The sequence below is a fragment of the Rhea americana genome, unplaced genomic scaffold, assembly GCF_003343005.1.
Source record: "Rhea americana isolate MKP2758 unplaced genomic scaffold, rheAme1 scaffold_239, whole genome shotgun sequence".
Classification (NCBI taxonomy): domain Eukaryota; kingdom Metazoa; phylum Chordata; class Aves; order Rheiformes; family Rheidae; genus Rhea; species Rhea americana.
The window spans coordinates 327601-346401 of NW_028186356.1; the positions used below are offsets into that span (position 1 = coordinate 327601).

General features: G+C 37.8%; 2 protein-coding genes across 2 annotated transcripts in view; both read left to right on the forward strand.

The window, feature by feature from the left end:
* Positions 1-220: 220 nt before the first annotated feature.
* Positions 221-13016, forward strand: ZRANB2 (zinc finger RANBP2-type containing 2). The gene is made up of 9 exons (XM_085306351.1): positions 221-267; positions 375-483; positions 2595-2677; positions 5026-5102; positions 5671-5808; positions 6210-6382; positions 8726-8812; positions 10544-10708; positions 11215-13016. The coding sequence occupies exons 2-9, from the start codon at positions 395-397 to the stop codon at positions 11276-11278; spliced, it is 876 nt and encodes a 291-aa protein (XP_085162477.1). The 5' UTR covers positions 221-267; positions 375-394; the 3' UTR covers positions 11279-13016.
* Positions 13017-18088: 5072 nt separating this feature from the next.
* PTGER3 (prostaglandin E receptor 3) overlaps positions 18089-18801 on the forward strand; it is an 11289-nt gene continuing 10576 nt past the window's right edge. Inside the window, exons 1-2 of the mRNA XM_085306378.1 lie at positions 18089-18237; positions 18378-18595. Coding sequence (XP_085162504.1) covers positions 18089-18237; positions 18378-18595 — 367 coding nt within the window. The remainder of the gene's footprint in view (positions 18238-18377; positions 18596-18801) is intronic.

An 18801-nucleotide genomic window follows, 5' to 3' on the forward strand; every position in this document is an offset into this window, starting at 1 on the left:
TCCTGCCGTGTCCTGCCCCTGCTCCCCCCCAGGGCGGCGCAGCCTCAGCAACTTAATGCCTTAATTTGGGACAAATCTGGCTCCAAAGGCGAAAGTGGTTTTACCTTAAAGTTTGTGTGTTTGTGCACCCGAAAGTTAGCTATTAGCTTCGTCATTCCCTTTGCTCCACTAAACAAGCAAACTCTTCTTCATTGGAGTGTATTTTTATTTTCAGGTGTGGAAATGTCAATTTTGCCAGAAGAACCAGTTGTAACAGATGTGGTAGAGGTGACTCTCTTAAATTACATCTTTTCCTGCCCTCATCCAATTCTGTTTTTTGAACAGAATATTAAATCTAAGGAGAATGTCTGAACGCTTTTTTTTTTGTTTTCCAGAAAAAACAACTGAAGCCAAAATGATGAAAGCTGGAGGGACTGAAATAGGAAAGACACTTGCTGAAAAGAGTCGTGGCCTCTTCAGTGCTAATGACTGGCAGTGTAAAACGTATGCCATTTTACAAAACGTACAGTGTTCTCTTGGACTCGCACATCTCATCTGAAAGTGGATATTTAATATTACCAGCATAAATTATTTTGTGTTGACTAGAAAAGAGCATAGAGTCTAGAAACTAGAAATAAATCTCTAGCTATGCCGTTGTATCTCTAGTTATGCCGGTAATGTGCTTTACTCTAAGAACAGGTTTAATTTTTGTTGGTGGGCAGCAGTTATTTAGTTAATGTGATTGGAAAGAGAAAGTAAAACCTAGAAAGATAAAAGTTTCTCTCTGACAGACGAAAACACTTAGTCTGGAAAAAATGCATACATGGGTATAACATCTTAATTGTGGTAATGCTATGATTATGGTTATTTTTACCAATTTAAAAAATATTTATCAAATAAAACTTGCCATATACTTAAGTTCTATGATATTTATCTAAGCAATCAATTGTGAGCATTAAGACCTAAATTATAAAATGACTGCATTTTAATTAAACACTTTGATTTTTTTGAGAGGAGCTTTCAATTTTTCTGGAGCAATTTTAAGGATTTCAGTTTACGTTAATTGACTAAGCTCTCTGAGCAGTGACACTTGGCTTTTTTCTTTTTTTCTCTGACTTGCCATTCCTGCAACCAAACAGAATACCAACACAGTAAAACAAAACGGCAATAGGATGCAAAAACCTTGCATTTACAGTAGCAGCAGATTGTAGTGACATTCGTGAGACCTTCATCAGTACGTCCCTTTGGCAGACGTGAGGTAACTGAACGTGCAGTTAGCTTCCTCTCTCGAAGAGAGGCAGCATGACGCATCCCGCGTCTGTGGCCAGGCAGCAGGGATAACCACAGCTGGCTGCTCCTGTCGCCGCTGAGCTTCGTTCGGTTTGGCAGCTTTCTGCTGTCGGTGTTCTGTCTCCCCGGACAGCACCGGTACCACCAACTCAAAGGAATCCGCTTGGTGGCATGTGTCAGGGTTGCCAAGTGTTTTCAAGTGCAGAGCTAAACTGCAGCTTACAAGCTACTTCCTCTTCTATTTGACATTGGGCAGCCACCCAAAGATCAATGTTTCTGGATAGGAAAAGTATGAGTGGTATTTTGGGACACTGTGAGGTAGAAATGCAGTAACAGAGCAGTGTAACTGGGTGTGCAGCAGCAGATTTCAATGACTGCTCAAAAGCATCGTTCCTGGATTAGCTTGTTCATTAATTTCTCTGAACTGTAAGTGCCATTAGGGAAGAGTAATCACGAATTTGCACTGTTCCATCCTTTAGTAAATGTTATACCAAGGTTCCTCTATCTTACACAGCAGCTCCATGAGCCCTTGGTGTAAGCACTGCTGCTGAAACGTGTGTTTTTCTTCCCCTTAAGGGAGGGAAAGTAAGGTTCAGCCTGAAATCAGGTCCACAGTCCGATTTGTCAGACATTTGTAGCCATCTGGAGGTCAGGGTTTGAGAATGGGGGAAAAACAGAGAAAAGACAGAACTTAGAATTAATGGGAAGAGATGGCAGCTACCTTCAAGTAGTTTTTTTTTCCACTCTCCTTTTTCTAAAACAGCAGTTTGCTGAACTCTGCATTTCAGATCTAGCTTTTTTATTCATTGTGGCAATGGTCTCCTTTTCCCTACTCTCTCTCTCTCGTGTTCTGGAATGAAGATCTAGTAGCAGGAGAGGTTCCCCTTATCCTTCATAGATAAGATTGTTGCTGGCAACTACTTGCCCTTTGTGGAGTTATAGCCGTTTCAGAATCTGTTTCTGTTAAATCTCTTTTCAGCTCTAACTTAGATGAAGTACAACTTCAATTGTACGTGGACACATGTTGTACAGTCTCCCATTTGCGTGTTTGTTTAACTTCTTTCTCCTTGATTTTTTTTTCCTCTAGTATGGTCCCATTCCTGTCATCTTTGTGCGTGCAGCACGCGCAGACACTTTTACAGTTCTTCGGGTCTACATGACTGTTTGCTTTAGAGTTAATTGTTTTGCATTAGTGACTGCAAATCACTGCTAGAAGTTGACAAATACATTTTTATGATTTTTCTGAAGCGTTGCCTCAACATTCAAACTTTTTAATTAGAAACAAAATGCTTTTTATTTATGTTTGGTTCTTTTTCCCTCTAAAGATGTGGTAATGTGAACTGGGCCAGAAGATCAGAATGCAATATGTGTAACACTCCTAAGTATGCTAAACTGGAGGAAAGGACAGGTAAGATGTGTATGATTTTAAAATACTGAATTACTGTAAGAAACTTTTTTTTTTACAAATCAAAATATAATTTAATTAAAGGAGTCTGTTTTCATAGTAGGACTGGCAAAGCTGAATAATCTTTCATACGTAAATAAATTTGTAAGTTTTTAGACATGGTTACTAGTATACAAACCATCTAAGTGGTTTCATTTGGAAGGTCAAAGAACATTTAGCTTAAACTACTTCTGTGCTTGATTTTGTGACTAAGAAGGTTGAAGGAGTAATGCTTTTTTTTTTTTTTTTTTTTTTTTTTTTTTAATTCCAAGGCCTGTGAGATAATTTATATATAGAGAGAGGAATCGTCTACAGAGGAATCTACAGTCAGAAGAACCGTGTTAGGAGGCTGTGTAGATTAGACTGTTTCTTAATAACACTTACAGTTTGGTCATACTTCGATGACCTTCTGCCTTAACAATGAAGCCGAGCAATAACTATACATAGAATATACTTAAAATGAGGTCATAACTGCTACACTGTTAACACTGTAAATGGGATTAGCCAGTGAATTTAATGCTTAGAGCATGTGCACTAATACATATAAAAGAATCATGGAGAAGAGCACAGAACTTCTTCCTCAAAAGAAAAGATTATTTGTTCATTTCTTTCAAGTTCTGGTGTCCTTCAGAGTAAATTTGTGGTCATGTTTGTGACGCAGAGCGTGTTGCATGTGCTTGTCACAAGTTACAAAGTTAGCTGAAATCAGAGTGAGCAGGTTACAGTTCTCCACTTCCATTATGAAAAGGAATAGAGTGAAAGCCCAAGTTTCCCCAAATGCATACTAGGTTTCTGGTCTGAGTTTTTCTTTTTTTCCCGTGTGTTCCTGCCTGGTAGAAGAGAACAGCTCCCAACATTCAGGGCTATGGAGAACAGTAGTTTTGTGATTTTGCTTTTTTCATAGTTTTACATAAAAAAGACCTCTTATTAAAAGGTTACCTGTTTGGGCTAAGTGTCTTTTCCAGCAATCACCTTATTTTGTGCCACAGTATTTATCTGTACTAGTTTTATGTCAAAACATCAAATACGACTTCAGACAAGGAACAGATGGCAAGAATATTAATTAAAAATTGACTTCAGGAAATGGTCCTGTCAATATAGAAGGAGGATTGTTTTAATTTGTTTATTTTTTTGTATGTATACGTTCTTGTGTGTGTGTATATACACACACGTATATGTATACATACATACACACACGTACACAAATTGATACAGCCACTGAATGAATGCCTTTTGTCGATAGTTTTGGAACATACTGATCAGAGAGAAATGGTGTTACGTTGTTTTTGTTGCTAGCCACTAAATAGAATATATTGAATTCCAAGATTTTACATTTTGAGTTCTGTGTGACTTAAATTGTGAAGTCAAAAACTGTTTTAAGCAAAAACATGCTCCAGGTGACGCGTCTTCCCTTTCCTTCTTTTTTTTCCCTCTTTGAGTTCATCACACAAACCATAATTAACCAATAGAAGAAACTACTGTTGATTTTTGTTTTAGTCTAGGCTGTTTATTTTTCTAAGTTTTAATTATCTAAATGGGGATGAGAGAGAGAGAGATGTCCCAGGAAGTAAGTTCCCCTCCTTGATTCTTAAGACAAACCTTGGCACAAGTGCAATTTAAGCAGCTACAGGAAGGGGTTTTTTATTCCTGTTACTCCCTGAGGATCTGTATTCAGCTTTTAGACCACAGAGGAATAATGACAGTGTGGGAGTGGGCTGACATGCCCAGAAGCAGCGCGGGAGGCAGCACGTGCGCAGGACCTGGCCGTGCTAGGGACRCTTCGGCAGCAGCAGCTGGGAGAGCAGTCAGCAAGCGTTGCCCTCGCCTTGCTCTTTGTGTACCACTGTCCTGAGCGTTTGCTGCTGGCTGCTCTGTTGGAGACAGGACATCAGGCATCGAGGACAGCAGCCTTGGTCTAGCCCCATGGAGACGTTCTTGGGTGGCTTTTTCTGCCCCAAGGGGATTGTCAGGCATTGCAGTCCCAGCACAGCTCCCCAGCACAGCTCTTCTGTGAACCCACTTGCTTTTTTTTTATTTTTGCTCCTCCATCCTTTGAATTCCATTGTGGTCTGTGTCGTTTATGCGATTTAATCCATTTTCTCAATTAGGTTCCTGAGGAACTATTTTTAATAAACATGTGTGGGAACAACTTGCGCTTCTCTTGAGATCATATTACATTTTTATGGCATGTGTATTTATAAATCCACTGAAGGCTTCCAGAAACTTTGTGGAAGTTTATTCTAAAGTTTGTGCTTAATGTAGCTGAATTCGGTGCAGCCCAAGAGATTGTCTTATTTTGCCACTTTTTGAAGGATATGGAGGAGGATTTAATGAACGAGAGAATGTTGAATATATAGAACGTGAAGAATCAGATGGAGAGTATGATGAGGTAAGATTAGGTACACATATTCTTTGGAGATATTTATGTTGTGTGATTTGTTTAGGGTACATATGTTTGCATTTGGTTTCCTGATAGGGAAAAGTATCTTGTGATTCATCTCTTTGTTAAATGCACAAGTGCAAAACAGTTTTGAACTGAAAGTGAATGCAGCTGTGTCTTTGCAGGGGTAAAAGCCAAGAATCAGATCGAATTAAACTGATACAAGCTGTATTCATTAAAGTGCTTGGGGAATTGGCTTCAGGGCATTGCATGTTGTTTTCAGCTGGATGCTCTGCATTGTTTTATAAAAAGGTATTACATAAACACAAATGTAAAATACAGTTTTATTACAAATAGATTCTCATTAATCTTGTGTGTAGGTACTAGTTTAGATCTAAAATAAGTATCTGTTAAAAAGTCTCTTGTTGCTAATTGATATTTCATGTTACTTCTGTTTCTGTTTGAGTAATTTTATTTAAAATTGATTTTACTGTATATTTTCTCAGAAATTTTATCAGAAAGTACAGTTGGAAATTAATTCTGTTAAATTGTATTCTAATGGAATAATATTTCTCAGTTTGGTCGCAAAAAGAAAAAGTATAGAGGGAAGCCGGTTGGTCCTGCATCTATTCTGAAAGAAGTAGAAGATAAAGAATCTGAAGGGGAAGATGAGGAGGATGAGGATGAAGATCTTTCCAAATACAAATTGGATGAGGTACTATGTTGTGTTTTGATTTTGCTGGCAATTATTTTTTAGTGGTTACTTTAGTGTAGTTTAGTAATAGTAGCTAAAGTTTGGCCTATATTTTCTGCTGCCTTTACAGCAATGTGGAGGAATAGCTATGAGGATAATAGTACCTACAGCTATTTGTGCGCTGTAGGTACAGAGTTTGTGCACCTGAACTCTGTACCATAAAATATTAAAAGCTTATGTGAGATCGGAATCCAGCGTTTTGGCAATTGAAACCTTTCTGTATGATTAACATATAAATGGGAGTATTCTTGAATTTTATTCATAGTCTTTTAAAAATTACAGACCTCATCTTTTGTTACAAAACTGAAAATTTCAGAGATTTTTTCATCTTTCTTGAAGTACATGATATCTGCATTTTGCAGGATGAGGATGAAGATGATGCTGACCTTTCAAAATATAATCTTGATGCTAGTGAGGAAGAGGACACTAATAAGAAAAAGAAATCCAATAGGCGCAGTCGTTCTAAGTCTCGATCTTCCCACTCACGATCTTCATCACGCTCATCCTCCCATTCAAGCTCAAGGTCTAGGTCCAGGTAAACGGGTACAGGTCAAGGGTAACGCCAGGCAAAATGTCAGTATCTAACTTCTTTATTTACTTTTTTTTTTTCCTTGATTGCCTTACAGTTTCAGTTGATTATGTTAAAAATTTTATGTATAGAATTTACACAGGTAGATAATGTTCTGTTCTGGCCTTCTGTGGATCCTCAATAGGAAGGCTTCGTATGTCTTGCTGCTTGTTTTAGTAAATTAAGTTGATGTTTCAATTGAATCCCTGAACGAAGTTTAAAAAATAAAAACTTATTTTCAGACTTGTTTTTAGACTTATCGGACATGTGTCATTCAATGGATGCACTTTTTGAGTAATATTGAATAGAGTTGTTGCATAGAGAAGCAGAAGAGTGGGAACTGTCAGAGTGGGAGGAAGTGGCAGAAGAGGGCAGTGATGCAGTCTGGACAGATTCAGTGAAAGGACTGAATGGAAAAAAAGACAAGGAACTTGAACTTAATTTGGGAAGAGGGAAGACTTCAAGCAGAGTGCCAGTGCTGCCAGAATAATAGGAAAAGTTTATAGTGGTCATGGGGGCCACAAAAGAAATCTGATGGGTAGGTCTAAGAGATGAGAAATCACTTAAATTCAGAAATATATAAATAATTCAATATGCGTTTTATAATCAGATTTTGTAAAACAAGCTGTAGCTTTTTAGCTGCCTCACAGATAATACAAGGATGCTACTGTTTTAACACTTCCAATTAGTACTACCATAGGGTGTTACACAGAAACTTCATACATGTAAAGGTCAAGTTTTTTCTCATTTTCCTAGTTGTGTAACAGCACCTCTGCTCTAACCACTCTGATCATTGCCAGGGTTCCTTCATACTGACCATATGTCGGCTGCTTTTTCTGTTCTGTCTGTTTTTCTCCCCATTGCTGTCACGCTTTTCTTCAACTGCCTCATCTATAAGAAAGAATATTCTTGAAAATAGCTGTTGTCCACCTCCCCCCTCCTTCAGATGCCTTCTTGAAAGCAGTATTTGCCATGTGGTTACATGGAGCATTTCGCATATTAGCGGTTAGGCTGATGGGCTGTCAGCAGTTCCTATGAAGTGAGGTGTGGAAGAAGATACTGCCCCCTCTTCAGGGAAGTGGCTGTATTGTCCTATGTGTGGACGTTGTGTAGCCAGTAGGGGCTGTATTTGAGTGCAGTTCTTAGATTTAGGGGTGGGAAGTTCAAAGATGATACAAAAACTTCATCTGACCATAACCTTGTTCATTAATGCACAAATCTTAACACTGAAGAAAAAAGTACTTTGGTTTATCTGGAACTTAAATGGATCTTTGAACTTTTTATTATGCTTCTAATAATGTAATTTATTGGCAGTGTCAGTTGCCTTTTATGATATATTTATGAGATACTTGAATGTTTTTAAAAAAAGTTTAAATATATTTTCCAGTTAGAAAGCATGTGTTCATGCTGCTTTTGTTTTGCAGAGTAAAAGGAAAAAGACACGGTAACAATATATACTGGGAGATTGAGTGCATCTATAAAATATTTTGCCTGAAAAGATTATTAGAATTTGAGTGCAATGACTACTTTTTACAATTTTTACTGGAATTCCAGTACTATTTTTATATGTCTTACAGTTTGTGCCTTAAAGAAACATTATCAACATGAAAAATTTGAAAATGCTTCTGTCACTTACAGCTTACAAGTAATGTTAGACTTGTCTGTGTTTTAGCCAAGAATTAACTTCTTTCTTTTTATAACTCTTCTAATTTTTCATGAAGAGGAAAATCTTTACAAAAAGCTGAAACTGTTCACAAGATACTTGCGAGAACTGACTTGGAGAAAATTTGAGCTAATCCTAATACTTCTAATTATTTTGCTTGTCAGAGAAGCTGATGGTTTCAGATTAAGGCACAAATTAAAAGAAGAGTGTTCATTTCATGAAATAATAAAAGGTTATGCAGTTCTTTGATTCTTTTTTGCCAAATAACTGCACCTCTAATTTTTGTGCATTGTTTTAGGAAACATAATAAAAAATGGACTTTATACATTTTTGAATGCACCTTCTTACTATGTTTCTGTTTTCAAGTGCAATGTGATGAAATTAGAGGGATGAGGGAAACTATCATTTGTTTAATGAATCTAGGCTCAAATGTCTTTTGATAGGAAACTGTTGGCTTTACTGCTAACACGAGTAGTTATTCTGCTAAACACAACAAAAGACACCAGTATCATTTTTCAAAAGTTAACAATAATAAAAACTACTGTTTCAAACTCCTATTAAGCAGAATTCTGTATCTAGTTTTAAAGCAACCTCTGTGTATCCCAGAGCTGTCCAGATATTGGAAAAAATCTTCCCTGTTGTTTCAGGTCCCATTCAAGAAGTTCTTCCAGTTCCAGATCAAGATCTCGCTCCAGCTCCAGAGAACATTCTAGATCTCGTGGGTCGAAATCAAGGTGAATGAGAGGTAGCATTCTCTCCTTGCAGAGAGGAAAAAAGGGCAGAAGAACCAACCGCTTGTTTGTTTCATCGTAAAATTATGCTGGTCAAAAAACATTAACTCATTTTTATCTTGGAAGTCAGAATTCCTGGGGTCTCTACACAAGATTGTTACCACTACTAAAGTATTTCTTGAGAATGCGAGGTTTTGTTTGAAGAGTTTAAGTCTGATCTAAAGCTAGACAAGTGGACTCCACAGATCTTCACTTTGAAGGAAGAAGAATCTGAATGCATGTTTACTTGCTTCAGTAATTTTTGCTCTGTTTTTACTGTTTCCACTTTGGCTATTTGATATGGAAGAACATTAGAAAATATGCTATACTTCTCGTTTTGTTGTGTTTAGTGATAACATATTTAACTTCCATTAGATAGTGCTGCAATTATCTTCGTAAATGTGGGGAAAATGTATGAAAGTGTTGGACAGTTAATCATGTGAGATGCTCACAGGAGTTTGAGTTAGCTGATATTTTCTGTATAGCAATTACTCAACTGTGCAGGAAGAACTAACAAAATCATATAAATTCCTTGAGGTGTCCTTATGCAGGTGTCCTGGTGGCAGAACTTTTCTTTTGCAATGGAATGAAGATCCCATCCCTTTCCCATGCATGTAGAGAACCTTAAACTGTAAAACAAAGAAAAAGGAATTTAAGTTGGGAGAGAAAACCAACCTGAAATGGTGCCACCATGCTTTGGTGGCAAAAGCATTCTATGGATGATGATGTGCGGATCAGTGCGAGAGGGGAGACCGTGCTTTCTGGAAGAGAAAATGGTGCATGTGCCCCCTCTAGATCCTGAAATGACTCGTCAGCTGTCCTGGGTTATTTGCTTGTGCCAGACTGCATCCACCAAGAGTCCTCAGTGTAGCTTGTTTGAAATAGAAAAGTGCTTTATTATTTACAATAATAAGAGAACTTTTAAAATATATTGCCAAAAACTTGTGGGTTTGAAAACGTTTTACTAGCTTTCTGAAAAAACTCTGCTAGGTGCTTTTACATAATTTCGGAATTAGAGTTTAGGACTTTATAGTTCTAGTACCTTATTATTAAAAGCTCCAAAAGCTGTGTTTTTCCCTCAGATAACGAAAGTGATTTTTGAGTGCTGTAAGTGAAACTGGTTCATCTGTTGCAAATGCCAAAATGATTATATTATAAAAGTGTTCTTTTTAATATGGTTTGGGAAGGTCTTACTACTTACAAACATCAAAGTAAATTTGAGTACATATATCTTCTGAGGGCTTTTCAAGTTCCAGTTAAGATGAATAAAGTTCCAGTGTGAGATATCCATTAATATGAAGTTAAATTAGTATCATATCTGTTGTTCTCAAATCTTTTTGTTTTGAGAATTGGATTACTGAGGAAGATCTTAGCCGATGTCCTGTCCCATTTCCCATAGCTTGTTATCAAAATGCCTAATTCTGGAGAGTGCTGGAGAGGGGTTTCCAAACCATTGCTGGTCTGTATGTTGAGAAATACTATTTAGCAAAATTTATTAAGAGAACTACCATGCCAGTAGAAGTCTTTATTGGCAGTTAACTAAGCAGTAAGTATTAAAACATCCAGCAACTACTTTCAGAAGAACGTTGATGTAAATAGAGTAGCAGGTGTTCATGAAAATGTCTTTTTTGTTCTTTATTTGTTCTTTCTATATTATACCAGAATTAAATCTGATTTATTTCTTAATCAATAAAGATCCAGCTCCAGGTCCTACAGGGGGTCTTCAACCCCAAGAAAAAGATCTTACTCAAGCTCTCGTTCATCATCTTCCCCTGAGAGAAGCAAGAAGCGAAGTCGTTCTAGATCTTCTTCATCTGGTGATCGCAAAAAAAGACGATCGAGATCACGGTCACCCGAAAGGTTTGGGTTTATGTAGAATAAGAATGGGTGTATTTAAATGTGTGCTTTTTTTTTTCTGAAGGACTGAGATTCACTAGGAAAAAAACGGAGTCTGATCAGTTATTCTGATATTAGAAGTAGTTCTCTCACTTCCCCTATTCTGTTACTTCATTTTAAAACCTCTGTAATTGTGTTTTTTAATGAAAATTCCCCCTGTTAGGAGCATGTTCCATAGAAAGACCTGGTTACCACTCTTTCAGCGTGATGTATATCATTGATTTATTGTCATAAGCAATATTGCATTTAGAAATTGCATTCTACTTTCAATATTAAATTTACTGTACAATTTTAGTATTAAATTCACATTCATGAGCATAAAGTGGTTTAAAATAATTTTTATATTCTCAAAAGGCCCCTATTAAATATACTTGGCTTCCAGCTATTATAGGATACAGACTACTCAAGGTGGATGCTAAAATTAACTTCAGCTTACTTCTTTGCATGCTTTCTCCATTTATATCTTGCAGACGCCGCAGATCGTCATCTGGATCTTCCCATTCTGGTTCCCGTACAAGTTCTAAAAAGAAATAATGTATTAAAATTCACATTTAAAAAAAAAAATCCAGTCAGTGCATGAGACATATTTTTAAGAAGTTGGTGTCTTACTTGGTCAGAAGTGCTGAATCTGCTAGTAGAGGTGCATGTCTGTCCTTGCTTTCGGGAAAATTGCAGCTTTGTTCATTCACAAAACAAAAGTGAGGTAGCATTTTAAGCCATAAACTCCCCAGAGGAGGTGTGAAGTTTTATTGTTTGAGTAAGGGGTTTTTTTATTATTTTTAAAGACTCGGTTACTCCATTCCTGGCTCATCCATGTATGAGCAGACATAGGTTGGATCTGTAGTTCTAATATGACTATACTCTTTATGTGGCAGTTACAAAAGTATATGAGGATATGGGGGAACCCATAAACTTTCTGTATCCAACTCCTGAGCTTCTTTAATGTACCTCTTACGGGACCACAAAAGATTAATGTAGCTGTAGGGCTAATATTACCCATAGGATTACAGTAGTAAGTTTTGAAGCTTTTTTTTTTTTTTCCCTATGTTGAAGTAAAAATATAGCTGAATGTCCACCCCCCCCCCTTTTTTTTCTTTTTAGCCAGGTTTAGTGCAGAATAGCTGTTAAATATCCAGTCTTATCGTAAGATTCTGTAGAGAGTGATTTAGACTTTGTTCCTTCAGTGTGAGGACTTTGGAGTCGTTGGGCACTAGCCTCTCCATTGCTCAGATCTTACAGCTGCCAGTGCCTATTGCTGTATTTGTTGCAGTCAGCCAAGTGTACTTGCTGCAGTGGCGTACTGGGTACAGTATTTTCACATGCATGGATCCTGGATTTAGTGATCCTTTCTTATAAAAGGATCATTTAAGAACTACTCTTGAGGTGGAGAAATAAAGAACTAGTTCTTGGAATCAAATGAAGTTTATGCAGGCCATCTGTAAAGTTAATTTTAGGCTGACCAAAATTTTCAAGGTATCTGAATTTTCTTTATATTTAAAAATTAAAAATAATAAACTGTAGAAAGTTCTGACATCTTAAATGTGTCAGTGATTCTTGTCCCTCAGACCTGTATAATTTATGGCTTAAAATGCTTTATGGACTTTAGCAATACCACATTAAAACTTGGTCACTCTTGAGCTCCGTTTGGTTAAGACGGGTTTAAGTATCTTCACTGCCATCACAAGGTAAGTATGTTAAAGAAAACTTTTCTTTTTAAGCCAACAAAGAGCAATATCTGCAATTATTTCAATAGTAAAATTCCCAAACCCTTATTTCCTAGCTACTTTTGTAAAATGAAAGGCACAAAACAAACGGAGCAAAATTAAATTCTGCTTTTTTTTTTTTTTTTTTTTTTAAGAAACAAACTTCTTTGAACTGATATATAAGCAAAGTGGGTTTGGTGAAGAAATATTTGATAATCTTGCAGAAAACACCCTGCAATTTCTTCTTTAGTGTTTTCTTTTATATCTAATTTCCTTGCTAACTATGTGTAGGTTGCACAAGAACAGGTTAGTCTTGTAACTGTGCCTCTGACTTTAAAAGTCCATCTACTAAATTGTAAAAATCAGACCTAATAGATGCTATGTTGTTACCTTTTGTTTTTTCCTTTGTGCTTTGTAATAGATTGTTGCTGTACTTTTAACAGATGGAAGTTTTTAAATTTAACAAATGGTAGGCTACAGACAAAGGAAAATTATGGTTTCATTTGGCTTAGATGAAATGTAAGACAAAATGAATCTGTAGACGAGTGTAAATAAAGCCTGTGAGTCAACTGTGCAGTGAGTGCTTTCTCTTAGAAGCATAAGCAAATCTTTTTTAATAGCCTATACTAACAGATTTTTTTTTTGTCCTCTGTTACTGCTGTGCAAGAGTGGCTGTGTGTCCACTAACCTGGCTGTATGTATCACACATTTTCAAATTGTTTCAGTTCCTTAAGTATTGAAAATATTTTGGGATTTAAACAGCAGCATGTTTCAGATGAGCTTTTTTTAAATTTTCAAGATATTTCCTTCTGTATATATTTCATATCTGCTTTTCGGAAAGTTTTTAAACGAAGCAATATCAAATCTTTAATTACTAGATTTTTAAATAAAAAGGCAGAGCAAATGTGATATATCCTTGCATGCCTATTACAAACTACACAATACTTTTAGTTACTGAATCAGCAGATAAATGAGTGTCAGATTGGAGCACAGTCCACCTCTGGTAAGACAAAGATTAAGTAGTATAAAGGTGGTGAATGGGGTTGGGGGCATGCAGAGGGGAGCAATACCCACCCCTGGTAGCATAGGAAATTTTTTAAATTTCACTTTAGAAAATAATTCCCTTTAGGAAAAAAATTAATTGCCTATAGAATCAAACAGGTATTTTTGTGCAGCTGCATTGAAATCTGTATGGCTCAGAAGGAAGAATTTTGATTAGGTTAAGTTTAGCTTATGAGCTTTTCAATGAAAAATACTTTCATGAATTGTAATGCTGTTTTGTGTAAACGTGTAGTAGTTGAAATCTAGAAAGTGAGCTGAAATAAAAACAGACTAGCCTTTAATTTTATCAAACTTGGCAATAAAGACTAAAATCCATTGCTGAAAAATAACTCTTCTAGTAATTCAACTTCAATATTTAATAATAAAAAGCTCTGAAATGTACAAGTCAGTGTCTCTTAAAATAAGATTCCTTAATTTCTGCACCAGGTGACTTAACGCTTGTGTACATCTGTCTAATATAAGCACTATGATGAATCACCTGAGATTAAATAATTGCTGTGATAGGTCTCATTTTTCAGTAACCCCCAAACATAATTTTTACAATGAAATACTGAAAATTAGTTACTATGCTTAGTGATTTGTAATATCTTCATCCGTGTCTAGTGCATTAAGCATTTGATCTTTTGACATGCCATATTCTGGGTTTTTAGCATGTTGCAGCATGGGCTTGTTAGATCCGGCAGTCTTGGATTTACGATGAGCAGGCCAGCTTTGGCATTCTGAATTCAACAGTGCTATCATCAGTCCACCTGTATGGAATAATAAATATAAGTAACATTCAGCAGTGATAAGTAACATTAAGATTGTTGAGGACACTTACTTAAAACGTTTTTTCCCTAAGTTCAGTACAGCTCTGTTAAAGAAATGTTGAAAAAAAAAATTTAAATACCAAGTACTGCAGGGTAACTTCTGAGCAGAGGTAGCAGTAATGTGCTACATCTGATACATACTTTTCATCCAAGTATCGTAAAAGGCTTCTTAAAAGGAAATTTTGAAAGTTGAGAACTTAACCATCAAGTTCTGCTTTCCCAGAGTCGTGTGTGTGTGTGTGTGTGTGTGTGTGTGTGTGTGTGTGTATGAATAGAGTTGTTGGGATTAGAAGTTTCATTTTTCAGTCATCTCATTTTCACTGGTAATTGCTACAGTTTGCTGTTGTGTTTCACCAAGACACACTTAAGGCTTAAGTCCCTTTCAAGTTAAATAAGCTACCAACGCTCATAAATGAGCAACTACGGCTTCATGTACACAACATGAAGTAACTGCTTGCCCCACTGGCAAGTGCTACCACGTACAGAGACTTAACAGAAAAGTACCTGATGTGGAAGCTGTACGTGAAGCTTTCCCTCTTTGCAAGGTAAGGAAGAAAGTGACAATCAAACCTAGACATCTGAATAATAAATACTAGCATATTGATTCTGAAATTTGAATGCCTAGCTTTGTTACTTGGTGGTGTCTGTCTTCACATTGGCAATTGCACAATTTACAAATTGAAGGCCATATTAACCTTACTGCTATTGAAGAGGCATGTAAAACAAGGAATGCTGTTATCATGAGAGGCTAAGAGTTTTCCCAGCCTCATTAATCGGAAATAACTTATTTTTAAGTATAAAACTTCATAGACAGTTGGACAAACTTTTCCAAAATAGAGGTTGGGGGTGTAGGGTAACAGCAGGGAGTTAATCTCTTCTTACAATTATGTTAATAGCTTGTAGCAAGGGCATTTAACACTTTGTGGTTTTCGATTTTTTTTCAGCATTAACCATGACTTGCTAGCTTTTATATGTGTGTGTGTATATACACACACACACACACACACACACACACATATACATATATATATATATATGTATATATAGCTTGCCTATCACAGTATTAGCCAAGCCTGTAACTGCTAACAGCATCTAAGATTGGAAAGGATGGATATATTCAGTCTGGCATAGCTGGGAAAAGACTAACCTCAACTTAGTTGGGGTTGGAGTTTCTACTGTGTTCCTTAAGTGTTTAAAAACTAAAGCGGCATAAAGTCCTGTACAATTTGCTAACTTTACCTGTTCTCCTGTTACCAAAAGAATGGTATTTTTACTGGAAAAAGGTTGCTTATATACATGTTTTAAAAAAATAGTAGTGTTTCATATTTAGTTTGGAAAAGAAAATTGTGGTTCCTTAAACTAATAAATTGATGCTTTCTCATACACTGGCTATGGACCCCATCCAGAAATAACACACAACTAAGCTAACAGGGAACATTCCCATTGTAAACTGAGGGGCATAAATACGAGGCACAGTATCAAGTGGTGGCATGAAAACTTTCCCAGGCGGTGAAGGGTGACATGTACAATGTATACTGAATTCAGAGAAATACTGAAACAAAGACTCTGTGTCAGAATTAAAAGGCTGGAGGGTGGGGAATGGAAGGGAAAGGGAAGTTTTTTCCTCACACTTTCCCAGACTTTCTACTCTCAGCAGTTTACATCTAGGTTTTAAGCTAATAGTGGTCCAAGTACTAAACTTTTACTTTTCAAGTGACATCCATCTACCGTGTAACTACAGTCTAGATTACGGTGTTTAAGGACGGACTGTTGGATGTTCTCCATAAAGTTCAGCATTAACAAAGAAGCCACAGCTCAGTAATTCTTTAAAAGCCATACATAGTTCTGATTAGAGAAGTGGCTTTTTGCCATTTCATGAATTAACTTGTGCCCATTTGATCATACTGCCCTGCTCTGGTTTTACTTTGTATTTTAAACCAGGGTTTGTTTTAACTCATTGCCCCTTCAAAAGCATTGCTTCAAAAAAAAAAAAAAATTTTCAGTTTTTGAAGTGAATTTTGTACTAGACTGATACCCTAGGAATCAGGGTCCTTCTTTGTATTTCCAGAAAACAGAGAGAAATGGCAGTGGCATCTCAACACCTACTGACCCTCAGCCCTTGCTAGTCAATACTACCTCAGGGAGCATAAAAAATTTCATGACTTATCACTTAATTATTTGCTTCNAAAAAAAAAAAAAAAAAAAAAAAAAAAAAAAAAAAAAAAAAAAAAAGACTCTTTGTGAAAGATGAGTTAAATCCCTAACTGTAGCTGACTGTAAAGCAAGATCAGAACATCCTCCTCATAACCAAAGAAATAACTGTAACATGAAGCAAGAAGTTTTCTAACAAGGTCTAATAGGATTACTTTAGCTCTCCTACCAGCGGTTAAGGGAATCTCAGCATCTCTGGCATATGCTCTCACAGCCATGATGTATCATCCATTTACTTCAGTTCTTCCAACTTGGCACAGGCCAGCTAGAGRGAAAAAAATAAAATTGAACTTCTTAGCATTATCTGTCCGTGCTTACAAGAGATGGAAAATGTTTTTTTGGATTTTTATGTTCTGATTCCAGCACTGTTAAAGTTGCCAGCGCATCTCTAAGATCTTAGTGTAACAGAAGAATAATTATGGCATAGTGTCACCTCGTGATTCTCTGATTAACCACTTACCATCTTTCAATTTGGTAGCAAGTTTATCATGATACTAATAATCTAACAATTCCAGGATAAGTTAAAAGTAAGACCCGCAAAACAATTTAGGAATGGGGTGGTGATGAGCATAATTAAAGGAATTTAGTATTGATTTACTACAGGAGAGCTGAAAAAGAGCCTGTGAGAGAACCCCAGCACTGGGGGCAGCAGCGCCTGACACTGCTCAGGACACAAGCTGTGGCCCTTCTTGTCCCCTACATAATTCCAAATCTTGGTCACAAAGAAAGGGAGCTAATTCCACTGCACTAAAAAACTATCCAAAATTAATTAGGTTTGAGGCCAACGACAAAGATAAGACCCTCCATACCTAAAAATGCTCATGCTCATGAGTCCTGTGCTATGGAAACATCACCTACCCCCAACAGTGTTGATTCTCTAAACCCAGACTTGATACATTTTGCCATTTTAAGGGGATGAAGCTGGCACTGCTGTCTATACCTCAGAAAGTTTCTAGCGATCGTGCTGGGAGTGTTGCCTTATGAACAAAACATAAACCTGAAGCAGAAGCTGCTGACTGGATGCTGTGAAGAATATGCTTGAGGAAGGGAAAGAGTCACTGGCGATAGCAGGCAGAACTTGCACCAGGCCTTGAGTACTATCCAGTTTTGAATTACTCTGCAGTTTGCACTTGTTCTGGCTGAAAATGAGGTTGCTGCGGGGCTCTGGCTGCTCCCTGTTTGCCATCAGGATCCCCTGGAGCTGTGGCTGGCTAAGCACAATTGCAGTCATTAGCTAAAGCAGGAGCAAAGCCAGGGCCCACCAAGCTCCCAAGAACACAAGACCACAAAAATGGCATAAAGCCAGATGTGCTTCAATTACAGTTGATAGCAGTGGCTGTTTTGGCTAGTTAGGTATTTTGTCTACTAACTATTTGAGGCTTTTCTCCCCCCATTAATCAAGTCAAGACATTATGGCCCGAGAGCAGAGAAATGCTAGAATTGAACCTGAACAGAAATCCGTGCTGAAGGGTGGGAGAGTCTTGGGTGTCACACAGAAAAGGAAAGGAAAAAAGAGGAAGAGAACATCGCATTCGTCACTGCCTTGGGCACACGCGGGTATGGGAGTGCTGCAACGGACCAGCTGTGCACAGATGTCTTTCCCAGCTGTGCTACAGGCAGCAACTGGCACCAACAGTCCAGAAATCTGTGTTTTCTCTCCCAGGATTACTCACCGTGATTGCTCTGCCGAGGATCACCCACCTCCAGAGTAGCTTGCCAGACTGGACAGGTAACATTACCCCATTTCAGTCAAAACTCACTGGTTAACAAGGCTCGACCACCACAATTTGGACAAAGCTGGCCCATTTTCCTTATTCTGGAACAAATCCCCTTTTGCTGGTTCTTGAGGGCTCAAGTTGTTCCACGGTTTGTGTCTGAAGAACCTGATGGCCAATATAATTTCTGTGGGTGGAGGTTCCTGGCCACAAATGAACAGCAACATCAGAAGGCAGCAAGGGGCCGGCAGGGTCCTCCTGCACCCCGTGGCCCTGTTAAGAGCCCAGCAGCAGCAGCAGTTAAGCTTCAAACTAAAAACTCGGACGGCTGCCCAGCACGGCACGGCTTAAGTAAGAGTTAACGAGGCCGGAGAAGGACCYTCGCGGCAAAGGCAAAGCTCTACAGCGGCACGGCCGTGACTCGCTGCTAGCAGCCAGCTGGGGCCCGGGCACGCGGAAAGCGACAACCTGCGCCCACCGCGGCGGGGCCGGGGCCGGGGCTTGTCCCGCGCAGCGGCCGGGCCGGGGCCGCGACCCACCGCCGCTGCGGAACGGAC